General features: G+C 17.4%; 4 protein-coding genes across 4 annotated transcripts; 3 read left to right on the top strand and 1 right to left on the bottom strand.

The window, feature by feature from the left end:
• Nucleotides 1–2,895: 2,895 nt before the first annotated feature.
• Nucleotides 2,896–9,534, top strand: PGSY75_1221000 (histone-lysine N-methyltransferase, H3 lysine-4 specific; the record flags this gene model as incomplete). The annotated part of the gene is made up of 1 exon (XM_018786788.1): nucleotides 2,896–9,534. The coding sequence occupies one exon, from the start codon at nucleotides 2,896–2,898 to the stop codon at nucleotides 9,532–9,534; it is 6,639 nt and encodes a 2,212-aa protein (XP_018640653.1).
• Nucleotides 9,535–14,133: 4,599 nt separating this feature from the next.
• On the top strand, nucleotides 14,134–14,934 carry PGSY75_1220900 (heterochromatin protein 1; the record flags this gene model as incomplete). Its single annotated transcript, XM_018786787.1, has 1 exon — nucleotides 14,134–14,934. One exon carries the CDS (start codon nucleotides 14,134–14,136, stop codon nucleotides 14,932–14,934), a length of 801 nt encoding a protein of 266 aa, XP_018640652.1.
• Nucleotides 14,935–18,089: 3,155 nt separating this feature from the next.
• On the top strand, nucleotides 18,090–22,396 carry PGSY75_1220700 (hypothetical protein; the record flags this gene model as incomplete). Its single annotated transcript, XM_018786786.1, has 6 exons — nucleotides 18,090–19,845; nucleotides 20,407–20,507; nucleotides 21,163–21,231; nucleotides 21,413–21,528; nucleotides 21,665–21,760; nucleotides 22,120–22,396. The coding sequence occupies 6 exons, from the start codon at nucleotides 18,090–18,092 to the stop codon at nucleotides 22,394–22,396; spliced, it is 2,415 nt and encodes an 804-aa protein (XP_018640651.1).
• A 710-nt stretch (nucleotides 22,397–23,106) lies between these two features.
• PGSY75_1220600 (hypothetical protein) lies at nucleotides 23,107–24,734 on the bottom strand (the record flags this gene model as incomplete). The annotated part of the gene is made up of 4 exons (XM_018786785.1): nucleotides 23,107–23,292; nucleotides 23,542–23,791; nucleotides 23,877–24,228; nucleotides 24,506–24,734. The coding sequence occupies 4 exons, from the start codon at nucleotides 24,732–24,734 to the stop codon at nucleotides 23,107–23,109; spliced, it is 1,017 nt and encodes a 338-aa protein (XP_018640650.1).
• Between the last annotated feature and the right edge of the window lie 266 nt (nucleotides 24,735–25,000).

The following is a 25,000-nucleotide window of genomic DNA, read 5'->3' as shown; positions in this document are numbered from 1 at the left end:
TTTTTTATTTTACTTTTAATTATTAAGAATATATTTTATTATTATTATTTTTTTATATCCATAATAGTTTTAGGAATTAAAAAATTACATGGTAATAAATATGAAAATATATTTTTTTTTTTCTTAATAATAAGCATTTTTTTCTCATTTACAATAATATATATATTAAATATTTGGGAAAAATTAAATAATAAAATACACCATATTTTATATTTTAAGATTATTATTAATGTTACGTATTTATTTTGTTTATACATATATATATATATATATATATATTATGTTCCCAGTTTACATAATAATATTAAACATATATGTAATATATTATATATATACAGTACATATAAATATTATATATATATATATATATATATATATATTATATATATTTTTTTTTAATATTATTAAGGCACTTATAATTATGTACATAAATAAAAAGATACATTGCGTGTTCATATAAAAATATTTCAAAATTTTTTAAATATTTAAAGAAAAAAAAAAAAAAAATATACATATTATATATATAATGAAATATTATTAAATTTTTAGGGTTTATTAAATATTTCATATATATATTATAAATATATATGAAATAATTATTAGGTATATAAAACTAATATATTATATGTGTACCCAACTTTTTATTTATTTATATAATAAATATATTATATATGTAATTATATATATATATATATATATATATATATTTTTGTGTATGAGTATATAATTTTATAATAATAATATTTCTTATTACATATATTAATTTTATGAAAAAAATTTTAATATATGGTTGACTATATATAAACATATTAATATAATGAAAAAAAGCATCTTTCTTTTTTTAAAAAAAAATTAGTATTTTTTTTTCTTTTCTTTTTCTTTTTTTTTTTTTTTTTTTTTTTTTACATGTGTATAATTATATAATATTAATTATATTTTATTCAATATATAAAAGAAAAAAAAATTATAGAAAAGAAAAGTAATAAAGTACTTTTTGTTTTATATTTTAAATATATTTTTATGAATATTACATTGAAGATTCATATAAAAAGTACAAAAAGAAAAAAATAATAATAAAATATAAAAAAAAAAATACACTGGTGTTCATTTATTGTTTATAAATTATTCTTTTTTGTTTTGTTTATTTTATAATTATTATGTATATTTATTTTTTTATATTTATAAAAAAAAAAAGTGAAGTTTCTAAATGAATACATCAACATAAAATTTTATTAAAAAAAGGAGCTTACAATAAAAGAAGAAAAAAAAAAATAATAATAATTGAAGGCAACAGATAAACAAAAGGAAATGTATTAATTTTTGTATGAATAAAAGCAAAGTATTTGAAAGAAGTATTTAAACGTTTTACAGTATTTATATGATATGTTTATGGATACAATTTCTTTTTTTCTTTTTTTTATTCAACATCTGTGCCTTCATATTTTTTAACAGAATGATGCATAATTATGCATACACATTGTAAATACATAAAATAAAATACATTTATATTTTTATTATAATACAGAAAAAAAAAATAAATAAAATAATACAATAGAATAAAATAGAGAATAGCATAAAACAGAATAAAACAAAACAAAGTATTATAGAATAAAAAAAAAAAATAAAAAATAATAAAGTGTATTGCATATATATATATATATATATATATATAATAAAAATTAACGACAAATATCATAAAATTGTGTTTATCTTTAAATATATATAAAAAACCATTGAAAAAAAAAATATATAAATATTTATGTTTTTGATATTTCTCATCCCAATATATTTGCATATGCTTGTGTATTTTTAATTAAATTGTAACAATTTTGTTTCATTTTGTTGCTATGTGTACGTATATATTTAATTGTACATATATAAACATAAATTTATTATATATATGTTTATTAATATACATATAAAATATAATAAAAAATATTGCTATTATATATTTCTAATATATATACATAAATACATTTGTATGTAGATTTTTTTTTTTTTTTTTTTTTTTTTTTTTAGTTGTATAAATAAATGAAATACAATTTAAAAAGAACCAAAAATGTTGGAATATTTTTTCATTCCATTTTTTAGTTTATATTTATGTATTTCATTTTTCTTTTTTATTTTTTTATCTTCTTTTTTTAAATAATTTATTAATTAAAATACAGAGATATTGTCTATATATATGTATATATTTATAATGTGCTTTATATATGAAAACATTTTTTTCTACCATATTATATGTATATATTAATTTATATATGTGTAATATATATTATTTGTTTGTGTTTTATATTTAATAATTTAAAAATGATGCATCTTTAAAATAACAATAATAAAGAATATAGCAAATATATAAAGTTATATATATATATATATTTATTTATTTATTTATATAAACAAATGTTCATATATGTTATTTAGAAAGTGCAATGGTATATTAAAGGTGAAGAATAATATAAGTAACAAGAAAGTAAAAAGCTATATATTTTGAGGAATATCAAATTTTGTGTAAATTTATAAATATATGTACATATTTATATGCATTTCCATATATATATATATATATATATATATATATGAAAGAAAAGTTATGTGTTAACTAATTCAATTTAATATCATAATAAGAGTGTTAATTTTTATGTTTTCTTTGAAGAATGATCATATATGATGAAAGAGAGGAAAATGAAAATATATTAAAATATATGTAAATATCTTTTTGTTTTTTTATTGTATAATATTTATTTTGTATATATATATATATATATATATATAAACAAAGGCATATATCTATCTATCTATATATATCTTTATGCCCCATCTTAAATTTATATTTTTCTATAATAGTTGTGTTTATATTTATATTTATATTTAATTTTTTTGAGAGATAACAATATGAGTATATCACCATTGAAATATGAATCTAAAATATTGAGCAACCTAGCTAATATGCTAAAATTGAGCGAAAAGTCAGATGATGAAATACTAAGTGAAATAAATGAAGGTAATGAAAATAAAGTTTTTGAAATTGATGATGATGTTAAACAAGTGGTTGATTTGAATAAAATTAATTGCACATGTGAAGAATCAAAGAAAAAAATAGAAGAGTGTGATAAAAAAAAATTTGTATATAATTATAATATTGAAACATATAGAGTAGATTTTTTTCTTGATATTTGTAATGCTTTATCAAGATCTAATTATAAACCCTATTTAAGTGAAGAAGGGAAAAAAGAAATAGTGAATGGATTAAGAGTAAGAAGAAATTCAAATTTATATAAATATGTTTCTTTTTTTTTAAGTAAAGAACGAATGAATAAAGAAAGAATGGATGACGGGAAAAAGGTAGAAAATATTTATCATTGTTTTAAATGTTTAAAAAGTGTATTACATATATGTATTGATGATGATGATGATAGTAATAATAATAATAATAATAAGATGAAGACTACAATGTATTTAAAAAATAATAATAGTATAACTGAACAAATTGAAAATAAAATTGAGAATGATATATTAAATGAAGAAAATAGTAGTCTTGAAAAAGTAAATCATAGAAAGGGAGTTATATCTGTTTCAAAATATAAATCAGAATTAACTTCTATTACTAGAATGTCTAATGAAAAAATAATGCAAACTATATTAGAACATACCAAGGATATGGGTATAAAAAAGGATACAGCCAAAAATATACGATCAAGAAATGATAATAAAAATGATGATGGTCATGATGATCATCATAGTAGCAATAACATCAATAGTAACCTGAATAATAACAGTAATAATAATAATATTATAAAAAAAAGTAAAACTTATGAAAGCGTCAAAGTAAGAAATAATTATTATTATAATGATGATAATGATTATGATAATCATATTTATGAAAATGAAAATGTTATAGATAATAATAATAATATCGAACCCGAAAAAAGAAATATTCCTAAAAGAACAGTGGTACATAAAAAATCCTCTGTACAGCGAAAAACAAACGTAACAAATAAAAAGAGACTTTCTCAAAATAAATCGATAACAAGGAATTCATATAAAAAAAATGATAGAATAAATTCTACATGTGATGTAAGAGCAAGCAAAATTAAAGATACTATATATGAAAAGAAAAAGAGAAATGTTAGAAGGAGTTTTGAAGTAAATGCGAATCGACGAAAAAGAAATACAAGACAAAAGGGGGGGTTTTCTGATGAAGAAGGAATGAAAATGAATGACGATAATAAAATTGATGATAATGCACAAAATAATAACAACATTGATGATAATACACAAAATAATAACAACATTGAAGATAATACACAAATTAATAACAACATTGAAGATAATACACAAAATAATAACAACATTAATGATAATACACAAAATAACAACATTGAAGATAATACACAAAATAATAACAGTATTAATGATAATACACAAAATAACAACAACATTAATGATAATACACAAAATAACAACAAAAATGATGATAACAATTTGAAAGATAATATAACTAATAACATATTGGATGATAATGGTGTTCCAAAGGAGGTAGATAATAATTGTCAAAATGATATAAATGTACATAATAAAGAAAGCTGTAAAAATGATATATATTCATCTATACAGATTAATAATACGTTTAATAATACAATGATCAATTCTACATCTGTAGAAGAAGAAAATAATATTAGAAATGAACAAAATGTAATAAGTAATGTTATAAGCGATACAAATATATATCCATATAATTTATCAAATGTGAATAATATGAAAGATCCTAATTTTAATAATAACCCAGAAAAGGAATATATTAAAGATAAGGATTTGTGTGATTTACCAAATGATAATATAACTTCCAATGGTGATAATATAAAAAATAAGGAGATTTATAAAATGGATTATGCAAATAAAGCTTTACTATCAAATAATACAAATGAAAAAGATTATGATTATAACGAAAGTGATAATGCATCTTATTCTACAGATGATTCTAAATATGTAAAATATTTAAAGAGGAAAAAGAAATTACAAGAACAAGGTAAAATTATTATTGATTTAAATTTATTTCATGGAAATTCTGTGAAAACAACAAATAAACGTGATAAAGAAGAAAAGCTACAAGAAAAGTTAAGAATGAAACAAATAAAGAAACTTTTAGATGAAAAACAAATGGTTATATGTAAAATTGAAGATATAGCTAAAAAGAGAAATAAAAAATATGTAAAAGCACAAGTATTATCTAAAGATTCTAAAATTGAACGAGCCTATTTTAGTCATAAAATGAAAAAATTTTATAATTCCAAATCTAGCTATTTTGGTTGTGGATGGTCAAGTAACAAAAAGGAATGGACTCCATTTATTCATGCACCTTTTTTTGAAAACCAACATAATGCAATTTATAAAAATAGAAATAAAAAATTGTATGAAGAAATATATGATACATTATTACATGGAAGAATACATCCTGATATTAAAGTTGTAGAATTAAAAGATCATAAACATCCTATTAGGTTGTGTACTCCTTATAATGAAGATTGTTATTCTGTTGTATATACAGGTAAAAAAATTAATGCTACTGATGATAGAGTTATATTTGGCGAATATACAGGTTATGTAGCTAATAATAAAGAATTGTCACAAGAAAAACATCAATATATGTTTGCTTTAGCATTCAATAAGAAAGTATTTAATGATAGGAAACATGTCGTTTTTATTAATGAAGTTGAGTTAGATGAAGAACAAAATTATCCTAGTCAAGTTGGATCAACTGTGATGAATAAAGTTAAGGCTCATGAAAAAAATAATATAAATAATACAAACATTTATAATAGTCCTCACATTTTAAATGGTAACAATAATATAAATAGTAATACTACAGAGGAAACTATGTCAAATAGAAAGATTGATAAGATTAAGCCCGTTTCCAATGTAGTTATGACAGATTATAATAACATTAATAGTTATATTAATAAGTGCAAAACAAATGAAAATAATAAAAAGTCAAGAGATATAAATAATTTAATAATACTTCCAGATAATTATACATATGCTGTAGATTCATCTTATATGTTTAATGAAATGTCTTTAGTAAATCATTATAAAACATGTAGTGTATTTAACAACTTTGATTTCAGAATTAATTCTGAATGGCAATTAGTATATCTGGATGGATGGCCACATATTATTCTAACATCAATTCCAGGTGTTGAAATTCATCCAGGGGAAGAAATTTTTGCTGATTTTGGTTTTGAATGGTTTGAAAAAGTTAATGATATATGTTTAAATGAATTCATAAAAAATAACTATTTTTATAGATTATATAAATTAAATACATCTAGAGAAATAGTTTTTAATGGAATGGATGACATTGTAGAAAAATATAATTTATTAAAAAATCATATCACTTGTAATATATGTATGCATAATGTCAATACTGATGGTAATAATTTCATTTTATGTTCAGGATGTAATCATGTGTATCATTTAAAGTGTGTACATAAATTTAACACAGAAGTTAATGAAAATTATGAATGGTTTTGTTCTGGTTGTCTTCAATTTTGTTTTAATATTATAAAACAAAAGGAGTTTGTAGATTATATAGAAAAGGAAAATCAAAAGAGGTTCATTCAACTTTTAGATGATTTAAATGGGGATAATTTAAATACTGTGAATAATGAAAAGAAATCTAATGCTGTGGATAGTATAAATAATTCTAATAGTACTGATAATATAGATAATTCTAATAGTATTGATAATATAAATAATTCTAATAGTACTGATAATATAAATAATTCTAATAGTACTGATAATATAAATAATTCTAATAGTACTGATAATATAAATAATTCTAATAGTATTGATAATATACATAATTCTAATAGTATTGATAATATAGATAATAAGGATAATCTAGATAACCCTAATAATTCAAATATTTCTTTTGGCGTTAATAATTCAAACATTTCTTATAGTACTAATAATTCAAACATTTCTTATGGTGTTAATAATTCAAACATTTCTTATGGTGTTAATAATTCAAACATTTCTTATGGTGTTAATAATTCAAACATTTCTTATAGCGCTAATAATTCAAACATTTCTTGTAGCGCTAATAACTCTAACAACATAGATAAAACTAATAATGGTAACAGTTTAGATAACGCAGATAATATAAACGATGTGAACAAAATAAACAAATCAAACGAAATTGTAATTAAAGATGTGAATAATAATAATTTTTTTTCTGTTGAAAATAATGATAAGCAGAAATATTTGGAAGGCTTGGAAAATATAAGAAAACTTCTACAGTGTAAAGAAAATATCGATGATTTATTTAAAAATAAAGAATATGTAAATAGTTTTTTGGAAAAAATAGATGATGAAATGAATGTTTTTGAAAATAAAAGAAGCGAAGATGAATCTGTTAAGCTTGATGATTTAAAACATATTTTTGAAAATAGTTTTGAACTTCATTTATTAATAGATTATAAGAAAAAATTAGAAGATTTATTGGATAGTACAGAAAAGGTGGATTCATTTTTGAATGATAGAAATGTTTTGAATACTATGAAAATCAGGAAAAGAACATTAGCTTTTTTAATGGAAAACAAAAAGTATATAGATAATTTTATACAAATGAATGAAGAAAAGAATTATACAAAAATTAATGATTGTGAGAAGAATAAAAAAGAAGAAGATATTAATGAAAATACAACGTGTAGGCAAGTCGAAAAACTAGAAGATAGGATTATTCAAAATAACCATAATAATCAATTAACAAATCCTGAATATTGTAGTACATTAAAAGGAGAAGAAGATAAATCAGTAAGTTTGATAGATAATAAATCAATGTATGAAAGGGTAGATAATCATAGTATTTGTAATGAAATAAATTCATGTATATCAAGTACGTACGAAAAAACATTATATAATAAATCTAACAATATAATTAGAAATTTAAAGGAAATGAAAAAGTATGAAAAAGAATGCCAAAATAATAACAATTATAGTAATATGTATTGTAGCTATATGATGAAATTAAGCAAGAAAATATTAGGATTTCCTTTAATAAAAGATTTTTCAAAAGGCTTAAGTACACTTGAACCATCTTTGCCTTTAAATGATCACTTAAAAAAATTATCTGTTTGTACAAATTGTTATAGTAAACATCACGATTTAGCAAAAGCAATAATTTGTAGAGTAACAAAAATGCATTTTGAAGCTAATTATAATGATTACTTAACTGACGAAGATTTATTTAAAACATCCAGTGAATTTATCCAATCAGTAATAAGAGAACTAGCTAATACTGTAAAAGAGTACAGGAAAAAAGAATTGAACAGAGTATATTTGCAACATGCAACAGAAAATGATAGTATGATACTAGATAGAGTTAATAAGGATATGAACTTGGAATTAAATTATAATAATGTTACACCAACTAGAACTAGTATTCACAATGGTAGTTGTACCAAAACGAATAAGGAATATAATGAATCCTTTTATAAAATTATGAGTCCATCATTTAATAATGACACTGTTGAAAAGAGTAATATTATCACACAAGAAAATAACCATATCCTAAATAATCAAATTGTACACTTAGCTGAAGAACAGGTCGGAAATTGTGAATATCAAAACAAAGAAGTTATTGATTGTGGTACAAAAGAGCATATGAATGAAAAGATAAACGATCACTCGATTGAAGAAAAATGTCATGATGATTGCTATTCAAAGGATATGCATATATTATATAAAAATACTTTTTTGCCAAGAGAAGAAATAGATAACTGTAGTATAGAAAAAATGAAGGACCAGCATGAAGAAAATGACATATTAAAGGATCTAAGAAAGGATACATTAAATGATACATTAAATGATATGTCAAAAGATATGTCAAAAGATATGTCAAATGATATGTCAAAGGATATGTCAAATGATATGTCAAATGATGTATCAAATGATGTGTCAAATGATTTGGATGACAAAAAGAATGATTTGAAGAGCTATGAAAAACCGTGTAAATTAAATAATTTTATCCCCCTTATAGGAGTAGAATTAGGAAAAACAAAATTTCAAAGAGAATTTACTAATGGTACTTTTGTTGGTACAGTTACAGAACAAATAAAGGACGAAAATAATAATAATTTTTTTGTTGTAACTTATGAAGATGGAGATGTTGAATGGATAACTCCATCCTTTTTATTTCAAGAAATTCTAAAACAATCTACAAATAATACTACATATCCTTTAGCTAGTACTTTTAAGGATATATTTTATGAAGATTTTAAAAAGGATATAAAACTAAACAACCATTCTTATGAATTAAAAATTGAAAAGAAAAAGAGAAAAAGTATGTTTGAATATGTTCCTAATAATAATGTAACCAAAAGACAAAGGCATGCATACGAAGAAAATCTATTAAAAAAAAAAAATACTAATCAGGAAGTTAATACATCACGAAGAAGTTTGAGTAAAGTGAAAAATGTAGAATTTAATGATTCTCTCAGAAAAACAAGAAAAAGAACTATGTCTACAGGTTGATACCAATTGATTTCTTAAGAAAAAGAAAAAAAAAAGAAATCATATGTTATAAATATAAAGATGTAAAAGAAAACAAAGAACATTTGGCTTCAAATATATATTATATATATAATAATTTTATTTTGAAGGTTAAACGTTTCTTTTTATAATAATAAATAAAAAAAAAAGAAAAAATGATTTTGTTTTATATATTATTATTTTGTTTATTTGTTATTTTTATTTTAGATTTAATTTTAAAGTATATTGTTCTTAATATGTATATTTAAAACACTAAATAACAAAGACTTTTTATTTTTATTTTATTTTTATTTTTATTTTATTTTTATTTTATTTTATTTTTATTTTATTTTTATTTTATTTTTATTTTATTTTTATTTTATTTTTATTTTATTTTTATTTTTATTTTATTTTATTATTTTTTTTTTTTTTTTTGTTTTTCCTAAACATTCTTATGAATATTTAAATTATTTAAAATATATAAAAAAATAATAATTATGAATAGAAAGAGTTAATGATATAATATAACTAATTTTTTATTTATATTCTTATATTATTAAATATATATATTCTTTTTTTTTTTCAAAAATCTTTTTCATTTTTTAACGTTATAAACCACTAAAGGTATATATACACACATTTTTTAAATTGCCTGTTAGATATGAGAGAGAAAAAAAAATTATAATAAATAATATTTAATTAAACATGAGGTTTATATAATATATTTATTTGAAAAATAGTTGTATATATATATGTATATATATTTTTCCATGTCTATTTAAAACATGTCTTTTTGATAATATTAATATAAGAAAAATAATAGCTACCAAATACTATGTGTAACATATGTATCAACAAATAAGAAGGAAATAAATGGAAAACAAGATGAAAAAAAAAAAAATAATAATAATAATAAAATAAGAGTTAATAAATATAAAAAAAAAAAAAATAATAAAATAAAATAAGTTACATAATTGTGTGTATTTGTAGGTACAACTATTTTTTAAAATCTTAGAAATATAATAATAATTATTATATATATATATATATATATTTATTTATAATTTCTAAAATTATTTTTTTGTTATAATATTATATGCACAACTGTTTATTTATTTTTTTAAATTAATAATTAAAATGTATTTTTCTGATGTGTTATGCACACTATAATTCGTTTAAAAAAAAAAGAAAAAAAAAATATCATTCATTAATTAGATAAATATTTTTCTATGTTTTAGTAATAATTAATAATTAATTTTTTAGTATGTTTTATTATTTGTTCAGAATATAAAAGTAGCATATTTTAAAGATTAAATATTATATATACATTTATCTACATCTATAAATGCATACATATATATATATATATATATATATATATATATATATATAACATTTATGAATACTTATAGTAATTAAATTTTCATGTAAAGAATAATATCTTATATATTATTAAAGTTCACTGTATGTTAAGGTTATTTAACTTAATTATAAAATTTTTATAATAATAAATAAAAGAAATAGTAAAATATATAAATAAATAAATATATATATATATATATATTTTTTTTTCTCTTTCATAACTAAAATGTTTATAATAAATCTAGTATTTTTTTTTTTATTATTTAAAATTTTTGTGTAATCGTCATTTTATAAAAAGAACAAAAAAAAAATTAGTTATATATATTAAAATTATATAATAATAATATGTTATAATATAATTATTCTTTATCATTTATGAAATATATATATATAGAACATCATGATATTAATTTACACATTTAGGTTTATGCTAGTATGAGTCTCAAGAATACGATTAATCTATCAATTAAAATGTAATAGATAAATACATATATTATGCATTAAAAAAAAAATTTTTAATAATTTTTTTTTTTTTTTTTTTTTTTTATAAACATTAAAATATTGTATATTTATAAAAGAGTTATATATCTTTCTATATATATAATTGTATTTTCCTTATACATCTAATAATTGAAAAAATTAGAAACCTAACAATTATTAATTTACAAAATTCTATACAGTAGTTTTATTTTATATGTATTATTATTTTTTTAGGGAAATAATTTTAAAAAATATAATATATAATTTGCCTTACATATTAGTTTTGCAGTTACATATATTAAAGAACAACAAAATATATACTACATAAATAAATGCATATATATATATATATAATAATTAAAAGGTTTTAAAATTAACTAATATTTATTGATAATATAAATGGGTATAAATATTATACTTTAATATATTCAAAAAAATATATTTTTTTTATTTTACTTAATGAATATATTTTTTTTTTTTACTTTCTTTCTTTTTTTTTTTTTTTTAATATTAGGTTTCATCTAAACACCGTACATATTTTATTTATATATAATATATATATTTCATAAGATAATAAAAAAAAAAAAAATTTTGGAATTTAATATTTTTTTTTATTATTACTAAAATTAGTTTCCTTTATATAGATACTATTATAGCAACAACAAAAAAAAAAAAAAAAAAAATTAATAAATAAATAAATAAGAAAATATAAATAACTGTTATTTTTAATAAGTGTAATTATTATAAATGTGTACAAGTTTTAAATATTAAATAATATATTAATTTTTTTTATACATTTATAAAATAAAAATTTATATATCCTTTTTTAATAATATATATATTATATATGTGAAAAAAAATGAATACAAATATATAATATATATTTATAATTTTTTTATTTGAAATAAAGAAATTTTTTAGGACACCAAAATAGGCAAGAAAAGGTTTTTATACTAATAATTTTTTTGTTCTCATATATATATGTAATTCTTTTTTTTTTGTTTTCTTTTTTTTATATTATTTTTAGATATTATTATATGGTATTTATTACATAATATATAATAAAATACAATACATATTTATATATATTTAATTATTATATTATTTTATTACATATCATAAAACAAATTAAATAATAACATTTAGATATAAAATTTTTAAAATAAAATATAAAAAAAGGGATATATGTACTAATACATAATAATAATATTTACATACACTTTTTTAAATAATTGAATTCTTTTTTATATTAAAAATAAAGTCTACTTTTTTTTCTTTTTCTTTTTTTTTTTTTTTAATACTAAATACTAATAATTTCTTATTATATATAAATTTATTATAATTTTTTTTTTTTTTTCCTTTTCCTATTAGGTATTCCTTTATACTTTTATTTCTTACATTTATTATATAAATATTTATATATATATATATATAAATATATGTATGTATTTATATTTGTATAATATTATATTTTTTTATTTTATTTTATTTTTTTTTTTATTTTTTTATTCTTTCTTTTATTTTTGAAATTATTATATATAACTAGAATAAAGAGAGCAAAACAAAAAGAAACGAGTTTCGAAAAAAAAATAATTCGAGCACATTTAAAAAATTTATACATATTTGTATTATATACTATAATTTTATTTGTATGCATATATGATTTATATATAATAATTAATTATTTATATTTAAAAATGAAGTATATATATATTTATATATTATAATATTATATTGTATACATACATACATATATAATATATATATCTTAAATATATATTATTATATGCGTTAAGAAAAAAAAAAAAAAAAAGAGGAAGGAAGGAAAAAAAAAGTAATTATTATTTTTTTATTATTATTAAAAAAAAGAAATATTATTTTATGATATATATAATATATATATAATATATATATATATTATATTTATTTCAGTGAAATTTCTAAATTGCAATAAGAAGAAAAAAAATGGGAGGAATATAATTATATATATATATATATACATAATTTTATTATTATATATTATAAAAATATATATAAATAATAAAAAAAATCACATTTTGTGTATATATATTACATTTTTATATGTATATAGTAAAAAAAAAAAAATAAAAAAATTATAAATAAAATGAAAGAGAATATTCCATAAGAATGTGTTAATTTCTTATTTTTATTTAAATTATATATTATGTATATTATAAAAAATATAAATGTAATTTATATAATTATTTTTTTATTTTTTTTAAAATAATAAGTATTTATAAAATGTTCACAAACTGTGAAATAATTTTTAAAATAAAAAAAAAAAAAAAATTAAGTATTTGAAAGGATATTTTTTTACATTTTTTTTTTTTTTTTTTTTATCATTTGATATTTTTATTATATAAAATTTTTTTTTTTTTTTTTTTTTTTTTTTTTTTTTTTTTTTTACACCCCCAAAAGGCCGAATTTATTATATATATATATATATATATCTTATTGTATGTGTAATTATATATGTGTGTTTAAGAAAGATTATGTTTCAATATTATTCATAAAATATATACATATTATTTAAATATATATATATATATATATACATATATATATATATTGATTTATGAATATATAACCCTTGTTTTGTTAATATAGTGTAAAAAGTATCCTCCAAAAAAGAGAAAAAAAAAAAAAAAACAACAAGCAAGCAAACAAACAAAGAACACACATACACATTATACATACTTGTATACAAAATAAAAATAGTTTTATAATAAAGAAGAAAAAATGACAGGGTCAGATGAAGAATTTGAAATTGGTGATATACTTGAAATAAAAAAAAAGAAAAATGGTTTTATTTATTTAGTAAAATGGAAAGGATATTCAGATGATGAGAATACTTGGGAACCCGAAAGTAATTTAATACATTTGACAACATTTAAGAAGAAGATGGAAAGTTTAAAAACAAATTATTTATCTAAAGCTAATGAGACAAATGGTGATGGGAAAATTGTGAAAAATAATATATTACCACCAACACAAGAAGAAGATAGTATTAAATCAAAAGGTAGAAATTCCTTAGCACCAAGACGAAAAATGAGTAGAAAAAGTTTGACTAACAAACTAGAAAATAAAAAGAACTTATCTTTATCAGACAATTCTTTAAAAAAAAGTGATGAAGAAGATAATGAATCTGTAAAACATGAAAATCACGTTAATGATGGAAATTTATTAAATGTTGAAGATGTTTATAGTGTTCGTATTAAAAATAAAAAATTGGAGTTTTTGGCTAGCTTGAAAAATGAATCTCCACAATGGGTAGAAGAAACAAATATTAGAAGAACTGGACATTTAAATATTAAAGTTAATGATTTTAAAAGATATGTAAGAAGAAAAAAAAGTTCTAGAGGTAATAGAATAGTTATCAAAAATCTACACAACGTTGGTGATGAATTATATATTTCGGTTATTCATAATATAAATAATAAAGAAATTCATAGTTTATATCCTTCTAAAGTTATTGAATATATTTATCCACAGGAACTCTTAAATTTTTTATTATCAAGACTAAGATACCGTACAGCTTAATTTTATAATATAAATATACATATATACATATATTTATAAATATACCTGTAGTGAATTTATTTATATAATATATATAAATATATATATTTAATATTTATTTATTTTCCCCTAACCCCCTATGTTTTATTCTATATTTTAAACCAACACACATATATATATATATATATATATATATATACTTATATCTGAAAAGACAATATGTGAACTATTTTTTTTTTTTTAAATAATAAAGATAAAATATGTATTAGAAATGTTAAAAAAAAAAAAAAAAAAAAAAAAAAAAAAAGTTGAATTATTAAAATATTTTCATTCTTTTTTTTTTTTTAGCAGCATATTATATCATATATAATAAATATATATGATATGTTTTATATTTATATATAATAGGGGAATAATAATATAAATTGGAATATACACATACGTACCCGTTATAAATATAGAGTTATTTATTATGATGATATGGATGTATATGTTTATGTATATGTATAAATATTTATGGTTTTTTTTTTTTTTTTTTGTGTTTATTTAAAATTATTAAGGTAAATGCTTTATAATTATATATACATATATATTTGGATGCATTCCTTATTAAAAGATATATATATATATTTGTATTTTTATAAAAGATATATACAAAGTGTATAAATATTATATATATTAAAAAAAAATACTATACCATACATTATTATTATTATTATTATTTTATTTTTAATACACTAATGTTTATAGAACCCATACAGTTTAATATTTTAACCTCAATATAATATATGAAATAAGTACCAATATATATATATATATTTACACATATTTTTGGCTACATGAAATATATTATAATTGAGTTTTATTTTTTTTTTGAATTTGAATGGTTATGATATATATTATATAAATGTATGCATATATAATATTTTTTTTAATAATAAAAAGAAAAAAATGTTTTTATATATAATATAGATTAAGAAAAAGACTTGAAGAAAAAAAAAAAAAAAAAAAAGTATAGAAAATAAGGATAAAAGTATTGTTTTAAAATATATTTGTTTCAAATATATATATTTATGATTATTTTATTTATTTAATTATTTTATTATTATTATTTTTTTTAAATAACTTTTAATACGAAAGATTAGTCTAACATTTGTAAACTTGTAACATTATTATTTTAAAAAACAGATGTTTTTTTTTTCTTTTTTTTTTTTTGAAATTATTAGGTAACGTATTTTATAATTTAACCTATTAAAAACATATACTTATTAACGATTTAAAATATATATATCAGTATGCAAATCATCGTAATAATATTTATGTTGGAAACTATTTTATATATGTTCAAAATAAAAAAAAAGACTAGATTAAACATTTTTTTACTAACATATATATATATATATATATATATATATATATATTTATTTATTTAGATTAAACATTTTTTACTAACATATATATATATATATATATATACATATTTATTTATTTATTTATTTTTATGTTACTTATATGGTGATTCCTGACAGAGTAAATAAGTGTAATAATAAATGGATAAGTCACAAATATATATATAATATTTCTACAACATTAAAAATTTAATCTTTTTACAATTATTAACTCCCTTTGAATAATCAAATAAAAATAAATTGTGTTTCATTTTATCCTCTTACAAATATAACTAAAGTGTAACAGTACAAGAAGGATTTATATAAAGTTAATTTTTTAATTATAATAAGAATTTTTAAAAATATTATAATTTAAAAAAAAATATATATATATCATAATATTTATTTATTAGTTATTATGATACAAATTAATTTCTACAAAAATATAAAATGGTTATAAATTAATATAACCAAATATAATTGCACATATTTATTTATTTGATTCTTTTTTTTTTTTTTTTTTTTTTTTTTTCTTCTACAACGGTAATATATACATATATATATATATATTATGAATTATATATAAAATATTTTTTAAAATTATATAATTCCATAAAAGACGAAACTGTATTTATTTTACACTTAAATTATACTACATGTTATAATATAATTGAACTAATGTTATTATTATTTTTTTTTTTTGTTCCTTTTTTTCCATCTCTCATTTGATGTATGATCGTTTGCAAAAATAACTTTGTTTTTTTTTTTTGTTTTACAAATATATTAAAAAAAAAAATACAACAAATGAAACGAAAAATTAATAAATTTTCTTTATTTGTTCTAAGGAAAAAAAGTTATAAAAATGTTCAAATTTGCATGTATTACATGTAGATATATACATATATATATATATATATATATATATATATATTATTTTGAACAGATGACATATTTTAATATACATGAATGGATTATATAATTGTAATATTAAAAGCCATTTTAACTTTTTTATATTTATTAATTATTTTATTTATTTGTTTTCTTCTTATTGTCTTTTACCTGTTTGAAATCCTACCATTTTTATGTAACAAATGCAATACTTTTTGTAAAAACAACGTACATATAAAAATAAATTTATAGGAATATAAATTTATATATTATTATACTTTATATTCCTTTCATTTTAAAAAAAAAATATAAATAAATAAATAATTAAATATAAGTGTAGTTAATTTTTATATAATTATAAATTAATTATATTCTGGGCTTTTTTTTTTTTTTTTTTTTTTTTTTTTTTTTTTTTTATTTTTTTTTTTTTTTTTTTTTTTGTCCTTTCTTAACATTCAAGGTTATTAATTTAAAGTTTTAACGAAAAACATAATAGTGTATGATATGCAACTTTTATACATGTAATGTGTATAAGGTTTGTATGCAATTTATTATTTTATCTAATTTTATATTTATGTTACATTTTATGGTCTATATATTTTTTATTACAGCTTATATAATGAAATAAACTGTGTGCAAATATGTAAGTGTTTATGTATACATATATGTGTATGTATTTATATATGTATATATGTATTAATACTTTTGGGTTGCATACCTACATAGGTAAATCAGGTTATATAAAGAAAGAAAATAATAACATAGAAAAATAAATATAAGCATAAAAATATTATTAATCATATTAAATAAGAAGTATCCATATATTTACCATCATAGAAATAGACACAAATATATAATAATATTATATATAAATATATTTAATATTTTGAATTATCAAAAATGAACACTCATAATAACAATGATCATTTGAATAATATATATTTAGAATTTAGCTTATTGAATAATTTTTTAAAAGAATTAAAAGAGAATATTAAAAAAAGTAATAATGAAAAGTATACAAATATATATGATGGTTGTGTAGAATATATATATACTCTACATAATAAATATACCGCATGGAATTATAATACTGAAAAAATTGATGAAAAATATATAGAATATTTTGTTCAAAGTATAATATTAAATATAAAGAATTTCTTAAGAAATCAGTTTTGCTTAATAGATGAAGATATAGAATGTTTAAAGAATAAAAATAAGAAATTAATGGAAAAGTTAAAATCAGGTGTTGAGAATGCTGAAACTCAAGAAAACTACATTTATGAATTGGAAAAGAAATTAATTTTTGAAAAAGAGAAAAATAAAAGTTCATATAATTTACATGAAAAAATTAATAATCTATTAAAATTAAATGAACAACTTACAAATAAAAATGAACAGTTAGAATGTTCATCATTCAAACATAAACAAGAAAATGATAAGATGAAAATAGAATTAAAGAAATTCTGGGCTCTAAAGGAAAAAAAGAAAAAATATGAACAAAACAAATTTTCGTATTATATGCTAAATAAAAAAATGAGTACTTTATTAAAAAAAATCAATAATCATATACCCACTCATCAAAATAATTATATAAATGAAAAGAATAGAAGTTATAGTTATAACTTTGTCCATACCTTAAAGAAATATATTATCCTAAGGGATTCACACTATTTGAGCGAATTTAATATAAATACGTATACTAATAATGATAAGAAAGGTATAAATAATAATATTGATGATAATAATAAAATGTATGATGGTAATGAAAAATATGATGATAATAATAAAATGTATGATGGTAAAGAAAAATATGATGATAATAATAAAATGTATGATGGTAAAGAAAAATATGATGATAATAATAAAATGTATGATAGTAAAGAAAAATATGATGATAATAATAAAATGTATGATGGTAAAGAAAAATATGATAATGATGATGATAATAAAAAGTGTGATGCTTATTATCATTATTATAATAACAAAAATTATAATGGTGATAATAATAAATATTGTTGTGATAATAAGGATACTAATTTTAAGCATTTAGATTCTTCCATTAATCCTAATAATACAAAATATATTTGTTATGAAAATTCGGAATATATTAAAAATGATGATATATGTCAAGGTAATAATGATACTTTAAATTATCATAATAAGAATATTAATAAAAAACATACACAATATGTTAAGCCAGAAAATAGTTCATCTTCTAATAATAGTAATGATATATATAATATAAACAAGAGAGATAAATTATCGATACATAAAACTAAACATATACAAACATATGAAACTGTACCAAGAATAAATCATTTTGATACATATATTAATGAGGGGGATGATGAAGAAGAACATAATAACAATGATGAGGATGGAAAAAAAGATAAACTATATAATTTCACAAATAATCTAAGTATGTATAAAATGTATAACAATAGTGAAATAACATGCACAGAAGAAAGTGATAATCTATATAAAAATATTGAATATATTAATAAAAAGAAAACATTTTATACTAATGATAATAATAAGGATCCATACCTTATAAATAATATAAAACTAAAAAATAGTAACACATTAAATGAAGCTTATTTTTCGAGGAGAATCTTATATAGTACGACTTTACTAATGGATATTAGAAAAACACTAAGTAAGCAAATTAAATGAAATATGAAATTATAAGAATATATACCATATATGGTATAACAAATTATAATATGATAATATACTAAAGTGTTATGATATATATATATATATATATATATTTATTTATATATATTAATTTTACACTTATAAAATTGAGCTTACCTAAAAAGATTATATATACTAATTTGTTATTTGATCATATATATGTTTGCTCATTTAATATTAGTTGATTATATTGTAGTATAAAATTGTGAAACTTCATTTAAATTTATATATAAAAATATACTTATAATTGGGTAAAATTTATATAGTGTTATGGTATTATATGTAATGATATATGCACATATATATATATATATATATATATAGTTATATAATGTCATTATTATGTTACATATAAGAATACTATCACATAACTATATAACCCATAAAAAGTGTGATAATATTATATTATATATATGTAACTCTTAAATTGTATACTCATATTTAAACTATATTTCTTATTCTTATATAATATATATATATATATATAATAATATGTATGTATGTTATTATTCATTTATAGGATATAATCGAAAATTTTTAAAGAATTCTATATTATGTAAGAGAACAAAGAAGATAAAAAGAAAAAAGGAGAAATTAAAAACATTAACGAAGTTGCACCAAGTAAATAAATTTCTATTATATTCTTTTTTTGTGTTTTATTTAACTTTCTTTCTTTATATTTTTATAAGGAACAAAATTTAAGTTTATGTGTATGTTTCTTTCATTGTTCGAAAGACAAAAAAGAATGATTTATGATTTATGATTAATGATTATTTTTTTTTATTATTATTTTTTTTTTTGTTTATTATGATATATATTTATTTTTAATTTAAAATTTGTTGTCTTCTTCTTTTCTTATCAATGATGAAAATAAATGTATCTTTTAAAATTTATAAACCTTGTTTTATTTTATCACCATGTATGATTTTTAATTGTATCTACTAATAAATATTATATATATATATATATATATATATATATATATATATATTTTATTTTTTGTGCAATTATTTTTTTACAAGAATTTGAATAAATATAATATATGCATTTATCTATTATTTATTTATTATTATTATAATTTTTTTTTAATTTATTAGTTATGTTTTAATTTAACATATGTATGAACCTGAATATATATACCTAATTTATTATCATTATTATATATATATATATTTATATACATATATATTTTCTAATTTGATGTTACTCATATAGTATATATATTATATACATATGACATAAATTATTTAACTCAACCTTGGTTTAACCTTTATAGAAAAATGATATGATTAATGATTATCATCATAGTAATGATGAAATGCATGCCATAAAGAATATGCTAATAGTATGTATCCTAAAAAAAAAATATATATTTATATTTATTTATTTATTTTAAATAATAAAAAATTATTGTATGTAATTAGAATACTGAATGAATAACTCAAATTCTAGAAATTATTTATATATATAAGTAAATATATTTTGCGCTGTTTTTTTTTTTTTTTTTTTTTTTTTTTTTCTCATAGGAAGATTACAGAGGAACTATAATTAAATTTTATGAGTGCATAAAAAAAGACATTAGAATAATTATTGAAAGTAACTATAATTTGAATCTAGATCTTCTTTCACAACATTCACAAAAGTAACTATTCATTATTTTTTATAATGTATTTATATAAAGATAAGTTTATAAAAATTAAATATATATATATATATTTATATTTATATATTTTGTCTTTATTACTAATATTTTTTTTTAACCCTTTTCTGTTTTAAAGTATTATAAGGGAAATACATGAGGAAAAAAATATATTACGAAAAAAAAAAATTGACAAAATAACAAGAAAATATTTGCGTCAAATCGATTCGTACCGGTAATAGGAAAATATTTTTATCATATTTTAATTAATATCAAAAATATATATATATATTTGAAAATGTATATCTATTTATTTTCATAGTTTAATTAGGATACATATATATATATATATATATATATATATATATATATATATTTTTATGTATTTAATCAATGGTGATAAATATAATGAAACAAATGTATATTAATGCACATACGCATGAATATTATATAATATACATATAGATATATGTTCTTGATTTTTGTTCCTATTAAATTTTGTACACACATGTTAACATTATAAGAAAAAATAAATGAATAAATTAATTTATATATATATATATGTGTTTTTTTTTTTTTTTTTTTTTTTTGTAGGCTATGTGAAAAGGACTTTTATCACAATATAGGAAATGAAGAAAATAAAAATGAAAAACATTTATATTTAAATTACCATAAATATGATTCACTTGATCTTCGTAAGATACTAAAAAATAATTATCAACAAAATACATATGATGAATCTGAAGAACCGTTTTCTTTTAATTTTTATGAACATGGTAATATAAAAATTATTGATAGATTAAAAGAATTAAAAAGTAATATCTCATTTTTTAAATTTTACGATTTAATAGATTTTCCCACGAGAATATAAATATATTTACACATTTATTCAGTTTGTTATATATATTATATATATATATATTTATTTAAATATTTATTTGGTTATCTATTTACTTATTTTTAATTAATAATTTGATAATAAATAAAAATCCATATAATTTTATCTATATATTTATTCATTATTAATATTATTATTATTTTATTTGTTATATACTTGTATATATTATTAAGGAATTAGTTTTTATAAAACAAAATATCATAAAACTTATAAATAATGCACTCTTATTTATTTAATTATAATTATTCTTGTAAGACTATTATTGGCTAGCTAATATAATTAAGTTATTTTATAGGCTTGTTAATAAATAACTATATATAAATAGAAAATTATCCATTCCATAAAATTTCCCCATACAAAAATATATATAATATATATATTCATAATTACACTCTTTTTATTAATAAGAGATATAATATTGTGAAACACAATTTTCCTTTTTTCTTTTCTTTTTTTTTTTTTTTTTTTATTTACTATTATAATATATATATTTTTTAATTTTTTAATAAAACGAGTTATTTTACTAAATTATCAAAAAGAAAAAAAAAAAAAAAAAAAAAAAAAATGAAAAAATAAAAAATTAAATAATAATAATAATAATAATAACATATAAATAATATAATAAAAAAAATATAAGAAAAAAAAAATTACATAAAAATTCTAAATGAATAATTTTTTATCTTTTAGGTATTTTCATCTACATTTAACACATCGTTGAAATCCATATAATCATTATTATATTCTTCATTTTCTTCTTCTTCTTCATTTTCATCATTATTAACAAAATATATTAAAGATGCTATATATAGCTGTGTATTAATGAAAAGTGATAGGATATTTTCCTTTTTTATAAAATTTGGTATATTAAACTATTAAGAAAAAAAAGAAAGAATATAATATAATAATAATAATGTGAAAATAAAATCATTGTATGAATTATTATTAACATTATATACAATACAATGTTTAAGAAATCAAAATATTAATTATCATGTAAAATCATTAAAAAGATAATTATTTTTTTTACAATCTTAATAATATATATATATATATATATGTATATATATATATGTATGTATGTATGTATTTATTGTTTTCTTTTTTTTTTTTTTTTATACCTTGAAGTATTCCCAAAATAATCCATTACACACAAAACCTATTGAAGAGTGTATTACTATCGGTACGGCTGTTAAAAGTAAGGTGCTTATTTTCATTTTTCTCTTTTCATCTTTTTTGAATGTTAAAAAATGTGAGGTCAGTAACATATTAACAACAACTGAAAATAGTCCCATTTTTGATAAAAAAAAACCGATTGCTGTAACGGGTAGCATTAATGTACTTATGTTAAAAATATCTAAAGCGCTTTTCCTACACACATAAAAAGAACATATATATATATATATAATGTATACATATTGTGAACAGTTTATAGCATATATTCATTCATTAGTACCATTTAAATATCCTTAGAAAGGTATATTTCTTACTATATAATTCATCATTTAATTTTTTTAGGATGTGCTCTTTAAATTTTTCTTCAATATTTGAATTTTTTATATAATTAATAGACAATTCGCTTGTGTATTCATCTTTCCCAAATATGTTGTATTTTTGTTTTTGTTTAAAATCATATAAATTTTTTTGAATAAGTTTTTGTGTAATGAAAAAAAAGGTATCCTTATATTTTAATTTGCTCTTAATATCAGTAACTGTATCTATATATTCTTCATGGGCTTTTGTTAATAGTTTGTAGTCATTAGTATCATTTACTCCTATTCTTGTTAAATATTCTTTTTCTTCTTTATCTATATAATAAAAGAAGGGTAAATATTACAACTATATGTATATATGTCTAGTAGTGTTTTACAAACTCATTTTATGGATGTATAAATAAATAAATAAATAAATAAATAAATACATACATACAAACATACATATATATATATATATATATATATATAATAAATATATGTATATGTGTGTAGTTATTTAATATATATAGTGTACACATTGTACTTGTTAAAATTTATATATATAAATATTTTATATATTATATATTTTCTTCTGTTTAGTGTTATTTACTTAATTTAAATTTATCGGTATCCTTATTAAACAAATTTGAAAAAAAAGAAAAAAGTTTGTTTTCAATTTGACTAGATTTTATATGTTGAAACCTATGGATATAATTAACTGAATGGATATTTTTTACATAATTTTGGTGATACTTATTTTTGGATAATATTTTGTAATTTAAATGAAAACATTGATATATTTTTATTAGTATAAAGTATAGAAAAACTCTTAATAACATTTTCTTTTTCTTATTTTTCTCGTTTTCCAAATATTTGTAAACAATATATTTGTGTAAAAAAAAAAAAAAAAAAAAAAAACACAAAAGAAAAAAGGAAGGAGAAAAAATTTTAAAATATCCTTATGGGTTATTTCCTCATTATTTTGATTATATATATTTATATATTATTTTTAATTTTTTTTTTTTTTTCTTATTTCTAAATAAGAATATGAATATTTTTCTATAATATATTATATTTTATATAATTTTTTTATTTTAAAAATAAA

The sequence above is a fragment of the Plasmodium gaboni genome, chromosome 12, assembly GCF_001602025.1.
Source record: "Plasmodium gaboni strain SY75 chromosome 12, whole genome shotgun sequence".
Classification (NCBI taxonomy): domain Eukaryota; phylum Apicomplexa; class Aconoidasida; order Haemosporida; family Plasmodiidae; genus Plasmodium; species Plasmodium gaboni.
The sequence above is the reverse complement of the archived record's forward strand: the minus strand, read 5'-3'. Positions and strand labels throughout refer to the sequence as shown.